Source organism: Lutjanus erythropterus, chromosome 1 (genome assembly GCF_056507025.1).
Source record: "Lutjanus erythropterus isolate fLutEry1 chromosome 1, fLutEry1.hap2, whole genome shotgun sequence".
NCBI classification, from domain to species: Eukaryota; Metazoa; Chordata; class Actinopteri; order Lutjaniformes; family Lutjanidae; genus Lutjanus; species Lutjanus erythropterus.
The window spans coordinates 36,325,282-36,344,345 of NC_139317.1; the positions used below are offsets into that span (position 1 = coordinate 36,325,282).

Genomic DNA, 19,064 nt, shown 5'->3' on the forward strand with positions numbered 1-19,064 from the left:
CTTTTAAACATGAGTTTTTACATATGTTGGGGCTTAAATCACTAATAAAACAATTAAGTTTTGGAGCTGGTGAAGTAAATCACCTAAGCTGGCAACCACGATACAGCCTGCAATGGCCAAATGTCAATGTACGTCCACTGAGTGCTTGTTTTTGCCACTGACGGGCTGGTGTGACTTGTCTTTTCAGTGTGTTCAAACACCAAAATCACACGATAACATGAACAAACTAACTGATCAAAATAGCAGAAAACCTGCGACTCCTGTGTTCTGCCAGGTAAAAAAAAGAAAGAGAGCGATACAAAGGCTGTTCTGGTTAAAAGGATCTTAGACTAACGATCAGAACCTCTTGGTGGAAAAAACAGGCACTTTTAGTGGATGTACTTTGACTCATTTGACCCCAAGGATTACTTACTAATGACTTCCAGCTAAGGTAAGCTGCTGGACCAAAACTTTTTGTACCTGTTTGTAATTTGTAATCTGTAAAAAGAAACAGGGCTCAGGTTTAAAAAGACCAGTATTACCCTTTAAGGATACACAATGTGCCCTATTGCCAGCTGTCCACACCAGATCTCTTAAAATTGTTGCTGGGGGACATGAAAATCTAACAAATTCAGTTCTGACAACCACTTTCAGTTGAATGACACATTTCAACTGAGGGAGCAAAAAATAAAAACCTTAATTTTATATTCCACCCCATCTTTCTTCACAACAAATAAACATTCACATCACTAAGTAAAATAGTAAATCAATATTGAGAGAATATTAACAATGAAATCAAGAAAAAACTCTTTACTACCAACATAATAAATACTTGATGGTTTCACAACCCTATTCTGGTTCATTCTGTGCTCCTGTGGGTGTATCTGTCCAAACCACACAGGTTCAACTGATCGTGATGTGAAGCACTGACAGTCCTCATTTTTTGACCACCTTCTCCAGATAACCAATGAATCTTCTCAGGTTGACTTTGATGTTGTCCAGCACACACAGCTGCTGAGGGCTGTACTTGCCTCTGCCTTCTTTACGAATCTAGTAGAAATTGAAAAGAAATTGTTACCAATAATGTGACCAATTAGAAAGAATGTTTTTCTTCTTGGTTATTTCTTAAAATGAGGAGACGCTGTAAGAAATAGTATTTACAAGAGAGAGAAACAGAAATGTTCAGTAGTTGGAGAGACATGTTAATAATTCTAATACATTTGGAAATTGTGAAAAACATCAATAGTGTTCAATTAAAAGACATATGTCTGGTACCTTGGCTTTAAAGACAGGTTGAAGTGCCTTCAGTGCAGGTAGCAACTGGATGTTTTTAGCAGCTGTCTCCGCCTCGTCGCCATCCGCGAAAACATCAAACAAGGCATCGAGGGCTTCTCCATTCACAACCAGGTCGGCGTCCCTCGTGGCGACTTGAAGTAAACCACTTCCGATCATCTGTGGGAGCAGAGTTTTTTTAGTGGAGGAACAAATATTCCAAGAGAGGAAAAGAGAGAAATATCATACCTGAAGGGTTTCTGCAGTGCCCTTCTCTTTGGCTAATGTGCTGCCAGTGATGCCCAGAATGGCAACGGCGTTGACCCTCACACTGACAACTTCACAGCGGGTGGCTGCTTCGCTCAGGCTCATCAGCTGCTGGGGGGTCATACACTAACAAAAACAACCGCACAGATATTGAGCTCTCTAAATAAAACACGGTCAACCCTTTTTATTCCTTTATTCTTTTTCTTTTTTTACTTCTCTTGTAAAAAGAGTCGTATGATGTCTTCTGTGGCTGTGGAGGAGCTTTCCAAGTCTATAAAGAAACTAACATTTTCAACGGAAATCCTGCATCAGAAACTGGAGGTTAGGGGTCGGGCAATTGGACAGATATATTGCCCTCAAAAGAATATAACCTATCGGCAGTTTTTGAGCTGACAGTGGCTGGGAGGAAAACTTTTAACAAATCACCCAAACCTACTGGAAGTGTGGTTGTTGAAGGGAGTAGACATTTACGAGGCAGAATCAGTCTAACTTAAGATGTCATTGAGTTGCATTATAGAAAGTGCAGAACACAGGATTTTTTAAACTTGACCCACATCAGGGGGTAAAATCTACTGCATTGATTTTGACTATTTCTGTCTTTTTTATTGTCTTGTACGAGACATACAACTTTATGCAAGTGCAACACTAAATCGCTGGAATAACCCTTAAATTACCCATAAATACAGATGTTTAAGATAAGCAAAGGAAAGGCTGAAGCAGGAATAAATTCTGTACCTGGGGAATACTTTTGGAGGCAATCATCTGTAGAAGAGACCGCATGGCACTGATGACGGCCTCTAAGAACTCCTCATCTTTGGGTATCTCTGAAACATACCAAAACAAATTGTTCGTAATAGTTAGTGAAGTGATAGTTTGGATTATTTAATGTGGGGTTGTATGACGTACTTATCGATACAGTGTATTATCTACAGTAGATTGCAGTCGGCACGCACCCAGTTTGGAGAAGCAGAGAGGAGTACCAGCATGGAAGCTAAGCAATGAACAGGGTTTGGCTGGTTTGGAGAGAGCAATATTTGACTTATATAAGAGAGGAAAAAGGCTGTCTGACAGCAAAGTAAAGTGGTGAAAATATTTTAAGTTTAGTGTACACTTAAACTGATATATATTTTTTTCAGGTTGGCCTTTTTCAGGTGGCTAAAAAACTTGTCAACTACCATCTACTGCAGGTAATATACTGACTATCAATGAGTACCTCATACAACCCAACATTAAAATAGTGAAAACTATCCATTTAATTGATATAGTAAATGCTTCAATGTTGCAAATTAATACTGATGATACTGATCAGTCTAGAAATACACATTAATTTGTCTACTTTAATTTGTGGTTTTCAAATTCCACCACAATCTTCTTTCCAAATCTTCAATCAGAGTTACCTTGACACTACCTACGTGTATATTTTTGTGGAGAAATTAAATGGAACAAATAATACTACATGTGACTTATGTGCTCTGTTACAATATGACATAAATGTGAGACCTCCTGCACCAAAGACCAGCATGGACAGGTGCTGTGCTGCTCCCTGGAGGGCTGCTGCTCCTCCCAGAGACTCGGCATCCATGGTGGAGAGGATGCTATGGAGGCATGTCAGAGCACGGGACTGCACACGCTGCATCCTTAGAAAAAGATGAAGAGGTCGCGTTTGTCATAGAACGGTGATACTTTTCATTCAAGACTAAATCAGTCTACAAGAGATATCAAGCCATTTCTAAGGTGTCTGACATAGATACCTTGAACAAAGTCTGATGAGACAGTTAAGTTAAAGAAAGGATGAGAAGTGAGAGGATTACTTTTTTATCAGGCTTCTCCAGGAGGGATTCTGATGGCACACGTCCATGGCTTCCTTTCTGGGGAACTCTGTCTTTTTGAGGACCTTGAATGAAGAAAAAAATCTTACTACAACAATCTTTATATGGTTGCATAAGTGCATATAGTGCATTAAGGAGGGATTATTATTAAAGGGAAAGTTCTGATTATTTTAAGATGGGTTGTATGAGGTACGTATCGATAGTCAGTGTATTACGTACAGTTAATTGTCAATCTACACGCTGTGAGTTTGGAGAAGCAGTGAAGAGTACCAGCATGGAAGCAAAGCAATGAACTGCTGTAGACAGACAACAAAAGTTTTAATAAAGTGTATACTATATTTAGAATATTTCCACCGCTTTACTTTGCCATTGGGCAGTGTTTACTTATGGGAAACTGCCTTAATATAAGCCAAATATTGCTCTCTTCAACCTACCAAACTCCATGGCGAAATCAGAAATTTTACCTCACAGATAACAGGAGTTCCTGGTCTACCACTGCCTTGATCTGTGAGTTTGTTTGTGTTATTATGTGACTTTGAAGGATAGATTGGATTCACTGAAGTCACCCAATAGCACAAAAAAAAACAATAGATCAAGGCAGCTGCAGACCAGCAACTCCCATTTTCTGCAGGGCAAAATTACAGATTCTGTCTATGGAGCTTGGTTGGGTTTGGAGTGAGCGATATTTGTATTATATAATGGAGGCTGCCCCTCAGAAAAGGCTGTCTGACAGCAAGGAAAAGGATTAAAAATATTCTAAATATAGCATACACTTAAACGAATGTCGATTTTTATTAGGTGGACCTTTTTTAAGTGGCTAATATACATTTTGTTGTTGATTCTGTCCACAGGAGTACAATGCTTAGCTTCCATGCTGGTACTCCACTCTGTTTGTCCAAACTAGAGGCATGCCAACTGGCATCTATAATGTAGGTAATACACAAAGACTATTGATAAATACCTCAGACAACCTTACATCTTATAATCCAAACTATACATTTAAAGTGCACAGGTAAGTAATTCAGAATGTTCTTCTTCAGGCAGAAGATGGGTGGGGTTCAGCACATAATCAAAACCAAATTTCAGATTTATAATTACTGCCAAGTAAAGTAAATCACAGTTTAACTACATTCACATGCTTGCTCTGACACTGAGAGGGATTCATCCTTTCTTGTAGCTGTTGCTTCATGCCAGTGTGAGGTGTTACTGATCAAGCAGACAGGTATTTGCCTTTTCAGGGATGCTGTGGCTGATTAAGGCCCCGTGAACCTCCGCTGACAAACACAGTGGAGACATGAGATTGGACACTCCATCACAAAGGCCATCAGGACCCATGTCGCTTTCATCACTGCTCGACTCCTCCTCCCACTCGTCATCAGAAGGGTCTAGGTGGGCACACAGACACAGAATCGATCAACAAACGCTGCTGACGCAGAGTAGCGAAAGCCATTTCTAGGCACATGTGTATTTGTTGTTATAATAGCCTTTCCAATACGCAAACACATACTGGGTGACAGTGTCAAAGGAGATAATGTTGATGCAGACTGCCTGGGGTCAGCACTGTTGTCCATGCCTAGAACACTCACCATCAGAGCAGCACATGTTGACGATGATCTCTAAGGACGTTTGCTGGGCTGTCAGCAAGGCCGTTGCCTCCCTCAGCTCCTCCTTGCCCCTCTGGACAAAAACAAGCAGCCATGTGAGTCAACATCCTACCAAAACGATGACTGTTAGCACTGTTATCACCCAATCTGAGTTCATCTACCGGCCACAAAGAAGAGATTCATTTTTACAGATGTGCTCAAACATGCCCCGTTGCACTTTTTGAACTGTGATGTGAGTGAAACCTGCTTCAAGAGTGTCACTTTGGAAGGGAGAATGAGCTTTAAGTAGAACTTATCTGTTCGGTCTACTGATTACTACTGCATCTGTGTGTGTTTCGGTTTGTTTGGCAACAGAGAGATGTTTTCAATGATTGTATATTTAAACTGCTTAACTAAAAAAATCCAAACTTGGATTGAGATGACCCCGTTGCATAACCCACAATATTACAGGGTATTCTGGAACGTCACCCACAATCTTGGGGCTCCGGCTGTGATTGAGACGAGAGGGACAGCTCTGTCTCGCCGAGGTCAAGTCTGGGGACTGTCAGAGTCACAGTGGAAGCCAGAAGCTGGTCCCCAGATGAACCTCGCTGAGTGTCCCTACTCTGCTCCCCCCTAAGCCGACAGTTTGTCTGCTCTGTCAGTTTCCCTCACACTCCGGGGTGACTCATACACCACCTTTTCACCTGGCATTAACATGGCCCCGTGTAGTAAAAAACTGGATCGCTTCATCCACATAAACACAGACTGCTGTAGAAGTCCCATCCTGAAATTTACAGCATTTAGCTGACAGCTATAATTTTTATCTACAAGGAGCCTCGGATCTTTTATGTTGACTGGGGACATACTGTGTTTAATTTTTGTTTAATTTTTCCTTGGAAAGGATCTGGACCCAAATGTTCTTAAGGTCAGTCCTAAACTTTGACTTCTGAGTAAAAATCATGGTAAAAAGTAGCATTTAGACACTTTATATAAAGAAGCTATAAAGTAGCTTTAGGTTACAAAATAAGGGCTACAATCATGTCTTTCTAAAAGGCCCTCACTCAGGCACTGAGTCAGCCAATAGCAGGCCTCCGAAGGTGTCACGTCATGGCTGCATCACAGCTTCACACACGTTGTCTTGTCTGTCCATCCTGGAAGGGGGATCCCATCTATGTGGCTCTCCATGAGGTTTCTTCCATTTTTTTAAAACTGTTAAGGTTTTTTTAGGGGGGATTTTTTTCCTTTCTCTTATTCCTTACTCCTTGGAGGGTCTACAGGACAGTGTCGCTCATTGTACAGATTGTAAAGCCCCCTGATGCAAATTGTGATTTGTGATATTGGGCTAAAGAGATAACATTTGATCTGACTTCATTAAAACTTTCTATGATACACTCTATCCATAGACCTTTTTCACCACAGACAAATGTTAATACCACATATATTAGACTGGCATGCAAACACATACAAGTACCATTTTTTGGGATAAGAAACACTATCATTATTTTTTCCTACTCCACAAAAATCACAGATCCTTGAATATAACATGATTCACTCTGAAATGTAATGTAAATGTAAATGTTAAAGTGCTTTTTATCCAGAAAAACAGCAGCTCCCCTGTTTACATGTATTTATTCACAGCCCGGTCTTTCCCGCTCCAATATGCCGTTGACATACTGCATTAACGGGCTGAAACTATCAAAACAGCGCCTACCTATCATATGTCTGACATGAAATAGAAGAGTAAACACAGGTGTTACCAATGATACTCATTAAGGTTCAGTTCCACTCAGGTCAAGCAGAGTCTGGGTGCTGCTATTGTGCATAAAGGCTCTCAGGTAACACCTGTGTTTACCCTACTATTTCATATCAATATGGCTGCTGTAAAAAAGGTCTATTATATATCCTTCATTATACTGAAGCAAGTAAGCTATCTGTGTTATTAATAACAACCTGAGATGAGTTCAAGAAGGATAAATTAACTATTTCAAGTGTTCATCTAAAATGTAAGTTAATCAAATAAATCTTTAGTTGTTGCATTTTACCAAACACAGAACACAGTGGAGTTTGATCTAGAAATGAAACATTTGCTTACAAAGAATACTGGCAGGTAAATGAATGTACAGTGTGTTTAATCTGTAATTTACGCATGCAGTTTTTAAATACTCAGTTTTTCAAATTTAGCCAAGACAGAGTCTTAACACGTAAGGATATTTATAAAAAAAATTGTGCAAAATGTGCAAAGTGCAAAATGATATAATTTTGAGAAATTTTGCACAATTAAGACCAAAATTCTTCACATGATCAGCTTTATAAATTATTTACATCTGAATCTGGATTTTACTTGATTAATCTGACCAATACTGTATTTTTGTGTTGATACAGATATTTGAGAGCTTTAAAAAGCTGATAATTATATATAGACAGACATTTTTTTCTTTCTTTTTTTTTTTTAACATACGAACATTATATAAACATAAATCTTAGATAAGGATATTTGTGAGGTGTGGGAACTGAGCAGGACATTTTACGGTTGGAAAAAAGAAATCTGATGGACAAACTATCTAATGGAGTTGCAATTTCTAAAATTCCTCAAATACATCTTTGGCAGTTCTGTGCTGCATTTTTTTGTTATTTATTGTCCAACATATGCACCGACATATCTGCAACATGCAATTATAAATTATTAACAATTAATATCAGCCAATAAATCAGCCTGGTCAATTGATCAGCCTCTGTCAGAAAAACAGAAGAATGCTACCAACAGTGAAACAGGGTTCATAATCTCTCTGACGAGTGTGTTTTACAGTGTTCAAAGGTCAGAGACGCTTGAAACCTGCTGTATGCATAAAGAGGAACAGCCATACACAGAGGAGGACCGTGTCAGAGGCTTCACTTACAGGCAAGAGGTCAGAGAAGTCACTATCAGCCCTCACAGCTTTTCCATTCCTCTTCTGTTTAGGTGCTTCCTCTTCCTCCTCGTCCATCTCCTCCACAGCGAGCTCCACTGCAGCCTGCTCTTCTGCGTCCGGCCAAGCCGGTGCGTTTCTGTGTCGAACCTCTTCTGCCTGTCTGAGTTCGGGTATCAGCGTACCCGTGTCCAGATCCAGGCACTGCGACAGGGTGGCCACCACAGCACTGAGGGTCTGAGCCTGACGGGCAGCAGGCAGACTGGCCTTCATGTTCCACAATGTCCCTGAGTGACACAGCAGGCACAGTTAGTGCTCAGGACAGGATATTAAAAACACAACAGGCACTGTATTTATCAATTGCAGTGTTTGTGCCTTAAATTTAGAAGCAACTTCTGTCCACAGAGGACTTCTTAAATGTCACTTTCAATTTGTGTAGTGTTCTAGTTTTCAACAGTTTATGTAAAAAGAGACAAATTGTACCTGCAGCCAGTGTCCCGAGGAGAATGTGTGCCATGCCTGGCTGAGATGACAGCAGCACACTCTCTAAGACTCCAAGCACAGCAGTGTTCAAGCTGCACAGCAGCTCTGGGTTATCCTCAGTCACAGTGTGCAAACAGTGGGCTGGCCGAACACAAAGAGGAGACACTTCACAACTGTTTTCCCAAACTCCAGAAACTAAATTAGTTAGAAGCTCGACTCAGGTCTTTGTTACTCAAGACAATAAGATTTCTGAAAGCCCTATTTAGAATGACAGTAGAGTAACAGCTATAATGAGACATTTGTAAAGTCAATGACAAGTTCACATGCTGCGAGTCGTTTCTGCAATCTGCCTCAAAAATTACAGAGCTGGAAGTGACACCTCCATTTACACAATGTCATCACACCAAAAAGGTTTACCATGTCACACAAAAGATCTGTGAATATAAAAACTATCATATTCCTCTGGGAGTGAAAACTAATTTCTATATTCTGGACACTTATTTCACAGGTAATATTTAACACAAAAATTAAAAAAAGACCCTGGCATTTTTCTCCTAGGCCCTTCCTCCAGGGAAATGCATCTCCCCCCTGCATCACACTACAAACTTCTTGAGAAGCTAGACTTAATTGCTCAAAGGTGCATCCTGCATAACTGGATCAGAGACTTCCCGCTAAGTGTTACTCTCTGGTAACAGAGAGACTTTCTGCACCCTCCCCAATGGAAGGTTACAGGCCATTTTAAAGGGGAAAAAATGAGCTGTTTATGAATGTTTGGTCACCTTTTCTTGATTATTTACCTGCAGACCTGACATGCTTCTAAGAGGGAAGTTCCTTTCTGACTCAAGACCCATCTCATAGCCCCAATTAAGGGACACACAACATGCTGCTGCTATTGATGACTGGTTATCATAAACTCAACAAATAACAGACTGGAAACAATATATTATTTAATTTCATACAATTATTGAACACACCTGTTTGATTTGATGTCTATTTAGGTTTAATTCTGTGGAATCCCCCTATTATTTAATCTTATTCAATTATTTTCCTTGGTTTTTGTTGGATGTGCTGTACGGCTGTTTGGGTTGTGTTGTGCTGCTTCTTGTGTAAATTCAATAAAAATGTATTAAAAAAATATGAACAACAATAATATCATATTCAACACGAAGCCATAAGTTTAAACATTGCAGGTTATAAGTAAGTTATGAGTATGTCTGTAGTTATTATGGGCTGGACTTGGTTTTAAAGGACATTTTGGGAAATACACTTACAGGACCAGTGTGTAAGATTTAGGGGGCTTTATAAGCTGAATATGACAAAAATAGAAAATAATATACATGAGTATGTTTAGGGTATAAAGTGAAAATAAGAATCGTATTCTTAGGACACTCCATGGAGCCACTTCTACAGTATAGGTTCTCCTCCATGCTTGGAAGGGGACATATTCAGTTACTGCAGTTGCAAACTGCAGCCTTCCTACTAAATGCCACTAATCTCTACACACTGGTCCTTTAAATATTAAGCTGGTACTGCCAGACGTCACAGCATCCAGCTGTATCAATGTACAGACGTGGAGCATCTGTTCTTCAGCAGCCTTTACATCAACTATAAAACCAATTAACATAAACTCATACGACCTACCAGCAGATATGGCCAGCTCCACGTTTTGTGGGTGCCTCTCCAGACACTGGACAACCACATCCAGGAGACCCGATTTGTTGAACACAGACAGCGCCTGGCTGCTGCTCTCACTGTACGCACAACACAATATGAGAGACAAATATAAGACGAGTAACAACAGAGAAACACCATGCCTCATTGGTAAATCTCTAATTACAGGTAATGGGAGTAAAAGTGTCAAAAAGTGGATATGTGACTGCAAGATAACAACAATCTGCAGCCACAAAACAGTTTGTTTGTTTGTGTTCATTGTGCTTTGACACACCAACATGGAGTTACAGAAGAGATCATATGACAGATGGAACAATAACATAGTCCAGGCCTCATGATATGTAAAAACAGCTGTCACTTGTTCATACATCAACAGATCTGACATCAGCTAATTAGGCTAATCTTCACAGGTTTTTTGACCCCAGAGGAAACACAGGCAACAGCAGGCTGAAGGAATCATTTAGTTCCTTAGAGAGTAGTAAACTAAAAGTTCTTGGTACTTTGAGTAGCAACGCAGCTTAATATAATGACAACACAGTAGACACCTCAAGAGGAAGCCAACAGCAGAAGTCTGGTGGTACAAGAGCAGCAACCAGAAGAGAAACTGAATGTAACTATGGAATGAGTCGCAGGGCGTGAATGAAAATAACATGACCTGCTCAACATAACCTGCTCGATGAAAACATCCTTTAATAAAAGTTTTCAAAAAATGCTGTCAACCGGCTTGAACAACCTGTCAGCTTACCATAGATTCCACAGTAGATTCACAGCCTCATTGGCTACATCCTCCACCGCATTCTTCTGGTCTTTCATTGGCTGAGCAGCTCTGTCAAAACCAGCACAGCACTGAAAAGAAAACAACATTGTGCTGCTGACATCAAATCACAGAGTGGGGTTTGTAGACACTTTGCCATCATGCATCCAAAAATGGTCAAAATATTAACTCTATCTTATAGAAAATATTGCTTCCAGTCAGAAAAAAGCAGTTGATGTACTCAGCCAAACACTGTTTTATGGTTCAAGACACCTATTGACTTCACCCACTGGTCAACAGTGAGCTTGAATTTGATGCCAGAAGTCAATTTGTCCAAGCGTGGGCGCAGACATTTTCACAAATCGTGAATATCTTTGCTCTGGAGTGAAACCAAATTGCTGAGGATATCGTGGCCGGCTGCAACAGCTGCTGATGAGGAGGAACTGAAGTGATGGGGTGAGCTAAAAGCAGCGGCGGAGTCTCACCTCTCTAAGCAGTGCTGTCAGAGGAGTCATGACGTCGTGCTTCACCATGTCCTCACACACCTCCTGCCCTCCGCATGCACTCAGATTCCTGTCAGGCAGAGACAGTCGCAGACACACACACTCATCAGTTGGTCGGAGGAGAGACGCTGTTTGCGTGTGTGTGAGAGGGGGAGCCAGGAGGCGTCCTGTGAGCAACTGTCTTTTATTTTGATATCCAGTACATGAACCTGATTTAAGGGTTACTGGAGGACGATAGTCAGAACAGGGAATACAATCACACTCTGACACAAAAACAAGTGTTGACTGTGAAAAGGAATGATGGTGATGATGATGATTGCTGTTGTGTTGTGACTGTGGTCAAATGTTGTTTGTTATTCTGGAGGAGTGGTTAATCAGAGGTACAAACAAATGAAACATGTGGATGTGATCAGATTCCCACATAAACAAATAGAATGAATTGTATAACTGTGTATAATATTTCATAAGACAGTAATATTATGAGCCTTCAGATCATTTAAACCAAACAACTCATTCTGTCATCTTACAGCCAAACCTTTCATTGTAGCATGGCGCCCCCTGTAGAAGCAATGTGACAACTACTTCTGCCCGTAATGACTCGGTGAATGTGATCTTGACAGCAGTGGGACAAAAAGCAGAAAAAGTCTTCATTGAATAATGGGCTCTGCATCTAATCTGATCCGAAGATTACTTTTCTGGTTTGACTGTTCTCTTTTTAATTGTGCTTTTATTTTAGAAGATTACTTAGATTTTTGTTTATTTTCGTTAGCTGCTGCAGAATAGTTTGCTTGCCATTTTTTCCCTCGAGGGTTTTGGTTCCATGTTTAAAAACTGGCACCTACAATGGAATGTGCAGCTTATTCCAATATGAACACGTACCTTGTGCACAGGGATGTCAATAATTAATAATTTCAGTTCAGAGTAATACCTGATGCGTGTACTCCATTTAAAAGATTTATGAAGAGTTGTGTGAGGATCAATTAATATCCAGCAGTATGTGGTATTTATTACTGTGCATTGTTCACACCCATGTTTACACAATTTGGATTTATTAGTCCAATCTGATTTTTTTGTTAGGTTATTCACATTATTTTATAAATGTGGCTGATATCAGATTCCAGTGCGAACTGGCACGGTCCTGAAGTGACCTGCACACAGAAAATAACAGTAACAAAGGCTTCATATTCTGTCAACATGGAGGCCACTGAAGTCAAGAGTTCACAGTTTCATTTATAACTTGGTGTTCAGTGGAAAACAGCATATTTGTGAGCAGATGATAATGAAGATGAGCAGAAGAGAGATGGAGCGGTGGCTGCTACTTCTCTACAGAGGTCTTTGTGGATGTGGAGTCAGTGCTAGGACTGGTGGGATTGTGCTGTGAAGGGCACCACAGAAACAGATTTTATCCAAAATTTAAGGATGTCAAGGGCTACTGTTAACTACTGTCAAGTCAAAATGTGATTCCTGTCACCATGGAGCCAAAAGGAGGAGGAAAATAAAACATCAATTAAGAGGAACATGAACTTTAAAGGAGGATAAATAAACTATGGGAGTCCACTTCCACATGGACAATGGAGAGAGCATTCCGGTAGGAATGACTGTGATCCCTGTGCGCGGCCCTGACCTTACAAAGCGGCGCACAGCCTCAGAGCAAAAGAAGAGTCAGCAAAACACTTCCGGCAAATGAGTGACAGAAAAGTTACAGGAATTCTAATATGACTGTTCACACTGAGGTCAGAGTGGGGGAAAAAATCAGACCTGTATCTGATTCAGGGCCACACATGAAAGTGGCACAAAAGTGGCAACTTTTGGGGGAAAGTGATAATTGCAGGTGAGTTTATTTTGTGAGTTAATTATGTTTGAAAGCAGTGACTTGGACATAGCACATCCATGGTTCATTTGGGGTTCTCCTATACTTCATAGATGATACATATTTTTTCTTTTAAGTGATTGGAAACTTGTATGCATTTATAATGTCTAATGGATTACCCAAATGAATAGATGTGTTATGGTATGTTCATTTATGTTCAGGGCTGCACCATTTGGTAAAAAAAGTCATTGCCATTATTTTTGACTGAAATTTCAATTTGTAATACAATTAGGTTCTAGTTCTGTAATTTGGGTATTGCAATTTGGCAAATTCTGATTCTACTGCAATTGAGATTAATTGCGCAGCCCTATTTATGTTATTTTCATATGTATTGCTTCCTGCACATTAAAACGCAAAAGGAAAAACCACTACAAACTGGGTCACAAAAAAAGATTTGGGCCACTTTTCACCAGAATTGAACATAGTTTACGACTCAACGTTTCCCTCTTTCAGGGTAGAATAAGATGATTACACACAATGAAGTCAACACACTGAACCTCACCCTGTATCAGGAAACCAACTTGGTCTTTCTCCCCTTGCTAACATTTCTTCCACCTGTTGAGAATGACTGGTCTGCCACTCTGCATGTTCATTAAATTTTCAGTCCCTTGCAGTAGCTGTATGTAATTGCCACACAAACTTGTTGCAGGCTGGACAAAAAACATCTGGAGGCCAAGATGATCTGAAGCCTCACGATGCTTTTGTAAAAAGACCAGATCTGATTCTGTAGACGGAGTGAAGTCCACTCCACTACTCTGCACTAACACCGACTCACCTGAGCGCTCCTGTAGCAGTTTCCCTGACAGCCAGACTGCTGTCCAGCAACATGGGCCCGAGGCGCCTCACAGCATCCCTCTGGAGGAAACCAGGGATGGTCTGACTCTGCTGTACCACCCTAGAGATGCTGGCACATGCAAACTCTCGCACATCTGCACTGGGACTCTGCAACTATGGAAATATATACAGAAAACATGACATTGACCATTCACCATGACTTATGCACTGTCTCTGACTGCACTTCTCTAGGACAAGTTATAAAATGATGCAAAATCTGACATTTAGAACCAATAATTACCACAAGTTAATTTCAGCTGAAAAAATATCTACAGTGTCACAACAGATATTTATATAATAATCTTAAGAATTAAGTCACACTTCAAGTTAATCCTCATTAGGGGACTAACTAAACTCGAGATTAACTTGGTTATATCAAAACAGAATACTCCCCTGTTAAACGTTTCATTGAAATGTTTAAATACCCACCCACTGTCCAATGATATGACACATCTAAACAACAGCTTTAAACAAAACTCTGCAATCTGACAACAGGTTTAGACGGTGTCCATACTTTCTCCAACAACTCGGCAGCTGGACAATCATGATCACCGTCCTCCTCCTCAGCGTCCACTTCCTTCACAGCATTCACCGGCAGTCCGACACTGTTGAACTGCGGCCGTTTAAACTTGGTGGTTTTACTTTTACCCATTTTTCTCCCCGTTAAAGTGCCAACTACGCATGTAACGATTTTTCTTCTCCTGAACACGATCGACAGCGATCAAACCTCAAACACGCACCCCGGCTCCAGCCTGGCAGGAGGAGGCCATGTGGAAGCCTGTTCTCTGCCGTAAAGTGGCCCTTGCAAACAAAAAGCAGAGGAGCTGTCGCAAAACACCGGATGACGCAACACAGACGTAGAACCGAAGATTCTTAGTCCTTCATAACAAACTACAGGCAGAGGCTGTACATGTAATAAGACACAAATAAATAGACATATTTTCACCCCTCGAGTATTTATTTGGTAAATAACTTTAAAAATAGAAACATTTTGATAAAATACATGCTGGACATTAGAAACAGAAATAAACACATCTGGACTCACACTGAATGAGTAAAACAAATCAGACCATGTCAGCAGATCAGCAGCCTCAATGGTGACATCATCCCAATGACACTGTTTAAAAAAAGGTCCAATCAACTTATTATTTCTTTTCCCCAAATCCATTCCCATCATGATGATGTTGACAATATCTGCCTCAGTGCTGTTCAGACCACCCAAAGGACTCGATGCTGAGTGATCCATCAGTGGCTGTCGACAAAAACTTGTTACATTGTCTGACCACCCCACAGACGTTAGTGGTTACTGGATGTTCGGTCGTGGCTTGAGAATGAGTTTCCCCGTCTGTCAAAAAATGGAAATAAGACAAGAGTTAACAGTTTTACAAAAGGACAAGTTATCAGAGCAGACTAGAGGTCAAAGCATCAAAGAGATATGTAAACTCACATCATCACAGGACATGTTGTATTCTGCTAAAACTGTCCGACAGCGGGCAGCGATACTGAAGGAGCACAGGTCAAGGATGTAAACCACTAAGCCAAAAAACAGGCATGCAAACCAGTTGGGGTGCAATAAAAACACAGATCCACTAGGAAGCAGGCTCCAAGAGTAGTAAATACTTATTCTTGGTGACTTTTAGGATTAGTCTGGTGCTGTTCACAAGCTAACAGTCTTAGAAGACTGAGCAAATTAGTACAAAGTATTAATAAGTAATAAATGTTAACTATACTGTAAATCATACTTGAGCTTCCTCAGATCCAAATGCCAAAGAAAACAGGACAAAACTGAGTGGCAAATCACAGACACAACAAACTAACACTTTATTATTTGATCAAAATGAATATTTTTCTGGTCATGATAAGGTAAAATGTAAAAACTGGTCTCACTTGTAGTGAAATAACACATTAGAATAGATTTAAGGCAAAAGTTGCATTTAATCGCAGATCTAGTATAAGTGACATTGCCCAAAATGTAATATTGACCAATAGAAGACACTGAACAGACCTTAACACCAAAATTAATGATTGAAAGCTAGTAAAACAGCCAGCTGCTCTGTTAATTTATCTAGTCTATGGTTTATTATATCCACTGTGTTCTTTCAAGAGAGGAAAGGCTTGTTAATGTGAAAAAGAACTCCTTATAACTCAGTAGTTTTACGCTGCTTTCTTCTGCTTTTGAAGAAAGCTAACTCATGCATGCATCATATGTTGTACATATAATGTGTATCATCTGCTGCACAAAGAGACTGCTTTAGACTTGTTACGTTACATCAAGGTTACTGCCACCATTTGCCATAAATGAGCCAGTAGTTAGTGATGTTAATTAGCTTGCTAACAAATCGCTCTGTTCTCTGTTCTACATGCCGGCAAATCATGGAACAGAAACTAATCTATTATAAAAGTGCCATTAAACAAATATTTTATACATGTTTCTTTTCCAACTGTGGAAATAAATAAAGTGGAGAAAAAATAAAAAAGAACATTGTTTTACACATTGAAATTCTTAACTCCACAGCTCAGACAAAGGAAATGTGAACTCCCAGCCCTGAGGCACTTGACATTTTATAAAACTGGCTCTTCTAAAAAAAAATAATTGAATAGGCCTGTTCTATACTTTCCTGTCAATGGTTGAGCTTGAATGTGTGATGTCAGTGCAGATGCTGGAATTATACAGACAAAACATAGCAACTCACTACTTCCTATCAATTACAACAAATAAGGATACATTGATGGTGCCACAACTCGTTTGTGTATCCCAGCAAAGAAGAGCGCTATGAGAGTGATGCAGCTGATGGTGAAGAAGGGATGATTCCACAATGATGAAAAAAAAGAGACCTGCAACAAAGAGGAACAAAGCAGAAAACATAAATAATTGAGTCAATAATAAAACTTTCATTTTTATTCATCTTAACAAAGTGAAGTGTGGTGCATTTTTAAAAATTCACTGGGTTCCATGATAAAGTTTCTGTGTTTAGCTGCTTATCAATCTGATAGAGAAGAAAATTTATAAGAACTGAAAATGACAGGATATGATGGGACAGTCAGTTCTGGAATAAAGGTGCGAGAACAGTAGCTCCTCTTAAAACACATTGGGGCTCATTCACAAACACTGTGTACCACAAATTTGTGCTTAAATCATGCATACAAATGTTTTTAGCGCACAAATCTGGGATTCATCAATATTGTCTCAGATAATGCATGAGTGTGGGAGTCTACAGCACTTCTATATGTCATTATAATGCTGTTTGGGTCGACATTATTTCTTTTTTAAAAAAATTACAGCTTCTACAATTTGGATATTGCACTTGGCCATACTGCAATTTTAATAATAAAGTAATATTTAATTCAATTGTGGATGCCTACTCTCGCTGTAATTCTTGAATTATGCAGCTACATTTTCCAATTATAATGTGTTTTCTGTAAATTGAGACTGAGTTTCCCTTTAAGCCAGATATGTCTGTCCATTAATACATACCTTTTGTGTGTCAGGGTCTATTAACCAATTCCAAGCCCCAGTAGCCGTACAAACAGACACCACTATCAGAATCACTGAAACAAAACAGGACAATGAGACCCAGTGCAACATCACGAATGGTGTTTCACTAAATCAATGTATTATAAGTCTTTTGCACAATATTTTAACATTATGACAGACTACAAGCTATTAATCTGTGATTAGTTCAACAACACTGTTTGGAAGATTCTACAACGCAGTTTTCCTGTGAAACTCCAGCAGCATTTTGTGGACTACAAAATTAAACTCAACCCTTAATCAGCATGAGGGTGAATAGATAATGACTGAATTTTCATTTTTGGATGAACTATCCCTTTAATAAGAGTAGCTGCCTCTCATTATTTTGTTTTAGTCATCAAATGTGAGGTTGAGGTCAATGGACAGGAATACATAGGGTTTACCAAGAAGCAGTTTAGGGCAAAAACATCTTTTCGGTCATGGGTTTCGGTCATTTAAAGCTACTTACTTCTCCACCTGCCCGTTGCAGGTTGCAAACAGGAGACATACTCTGTCAATCTTCTCTCAAAAGCCTTCAGGTCTGAAATAAAAAATGCACACATTGAAACAGACTGTATTTGAACAGTTTGGGCTCAGTTTGTGCCATTATGAGTCCAGGTGGAAACTCCAAGTATGTACACTTAAGTCAAAATAACGTGACTGAATGTGGTTATTGAACATCCAAAATGTTTGCAATAGTTTCATTTGGGTCGAAGTTGATTATGTCACTCTGCCTGCTAGCAAAACTTGGCTGTTTATGAAGCTACTTCCCGGAGAACAGAAGCTACCAGACAACGGAATAAGTGTTATAACTGTACGAGAAAGTGAGTGACTGAATATCTACTGTCAGCTCAGCTAGCAAACATGCTAAGTCCCGTAAGTAGACTAGCTAGCTAATTTAACGCTGCACCTAGCTCTAAATATGCATTCTACGGCGTTTGTTTTTAATACCTTTAGTGGTTATAGCTATGTGGGTAAAATAAATCGGCGGCTAGTTGAAAATGTGGTCATTTTGGTTGTTTTCTGTGTTGATTACCTTCGGCCTGCTCCAGGGAGTTCATGTCTGCTAATCCCGGCAGAAGCCTGCGGTTGGCTGTGTCGCTGCTTCCGCTCAGCTGAAGGACACGGTGTACAGACCAATCCACATTGGCTGTGTGCTCTGCTCCAACTGAGATTGGATGTAAAGAAAATAAAGGGATGTACAAAGGCCCGGAGCCCCGCCTTCTGCCCGCATGCCTTCCCAACCCTGTCAAGAAGGGAACCATTGACTTGCGAAACTCTCGCGAGATTTGTATATTTTTGTTTTTTTATGTTTTATAATGTGAGAACTTTGTGACTAAAACTTATGTCCATGGGCACAAAATAGGTCCATGAAATTGTATGACGAAAAAAACGTCAAAAAATATCACAGTTTGGGTTAAAATATTTACTCTCGCGAGATCTCTTGCGGGTAAGGGGTCCCTTAAACGACGAACCTGGAATGGCCCAGGAATTCTAGATGGAGCATTTTCTACAGTGCCAATGTGCAGTGATTCATACTTATAGTTTTCCCTTTTTTAATTTTTTTTTACATACAATATTACAAGGAGAGATCCGATT

At 39.9% G+C, this 19,064-nt stretch overlaps 2 protein-coding genes across 2 annotated transcripts; both read right to left on the minus strand.

The window, feature by feature from the left end:
- Positions 1–667: 667 nt before the first annotated feature.
- heatr3 (HEAT repeat containing 3) lies at positions 668–14,755 on the minus strand. The gene is made up of 15 exons (XM_084720911.1): positions 14,469–14,755; positions 13,896–14,068; positions 11,233–11,320; positions 10,739–10,839; positions 9,964–10,073; positions 8,323–8,463; positions 7,831–8,126; positions 4,934–5,024; positions 4,578–4,732; positions 3,330–3,412; positions 3,019–3,155; positions 2,254–2,342; positions 1,501–1,644; positions 1,255–1,431; positions 668–1,029 (listed from the first exon to the last, which is right to left on the minus strand). Exons 1-15 carry the CDS (start codon positions 14,604–14,606, stop codon positions 916–918), a joined length of 2,037 nt encoding a protein of 678 aa, XP_084577037.1. The 5' UTR covers positions 14,607–14,755; the 3' UTR covers positions 668–915.
- A 138-nt stretch (positions 14,756–14,893) lies between these two features.
- cnep1r1 (CTD nuclear envelope phosphatase 1 regulatory subunit 1) lies at positions 14,894–18,641 on the minus strand. The gene is made up of 6 exons (XM_084720925.1): positions 18,502–18,641; positions 17,935–18,006; positions 17,430–17,503; positions 16,680–16,789; positions 15,402–15,456; positions 14,894–15,299 (listed from the first exon to the last, which is right to left on the minus strand). The coding sequence occupies exons 1-6, from the start codon at positions 18,524–18,526 to the stop codon at positions 15,258–15,260; spliced, it is 378 nt and encodes a 125-aa protein (XP_084577051.1). The 5' UTR covers positions 18,527–18,641; the 3' UTR covers positions 14,894–15,257.
- Positions 18,642–19,064: the final 423 nt, after the last annotated feature.

What these genes read in the sequence shown, in the direction of transcription:
- cnep1r1 (XM_084720925.1), bottom strand. Translation starts at nt 18,526, where the DNA reads ATGAACTCCCTGGAGCAGGCCGAAG. An exon ending in TGCAACGGGCAGGTGGAGAA is followed by an intron (nt 17,504 to 17,934) that starts GTAAGTAGCTTT and finishes GTTTTGTTTCAG; the next exon opens with TGATTCTGATAGTGGTGTCT. An exon ending in TAGACCCTGACACACAAAAG is followed by an intron (nt 16,790 to 17,429) that starts GTATGTATTAAT and finishes TCTTTGTTGCAG; the next exon opens with GTCTCTTTTTTTTCATCATT.
- heatr3 (XM_084720911.1), bottom strand. Translation starts at nt 14,606, where the DNA reads ATGGGTAAAAGTAAAACCACCAAGTTTAAACGGCCGCAGTTCAACAGT. An exon ending in CTGCCGAGTTGTTGGAGAAA is followed by an intron (nt 14,069 to 14,468) that starts GTATGGACACCG and finishes ATATTTCCATAG; the next exon opens with TTGCAGAGTCCCAGTGCAGA. An exon ending in TGGAGAAGCCTGATAAAAAA is followed by an intron (nt 3,156 to 3,329) that starts GTAATCCTCTCA and finishes TCTTTTTCTAAG; the next exon opens with GATGCAGCGTGTGCAGTCCC.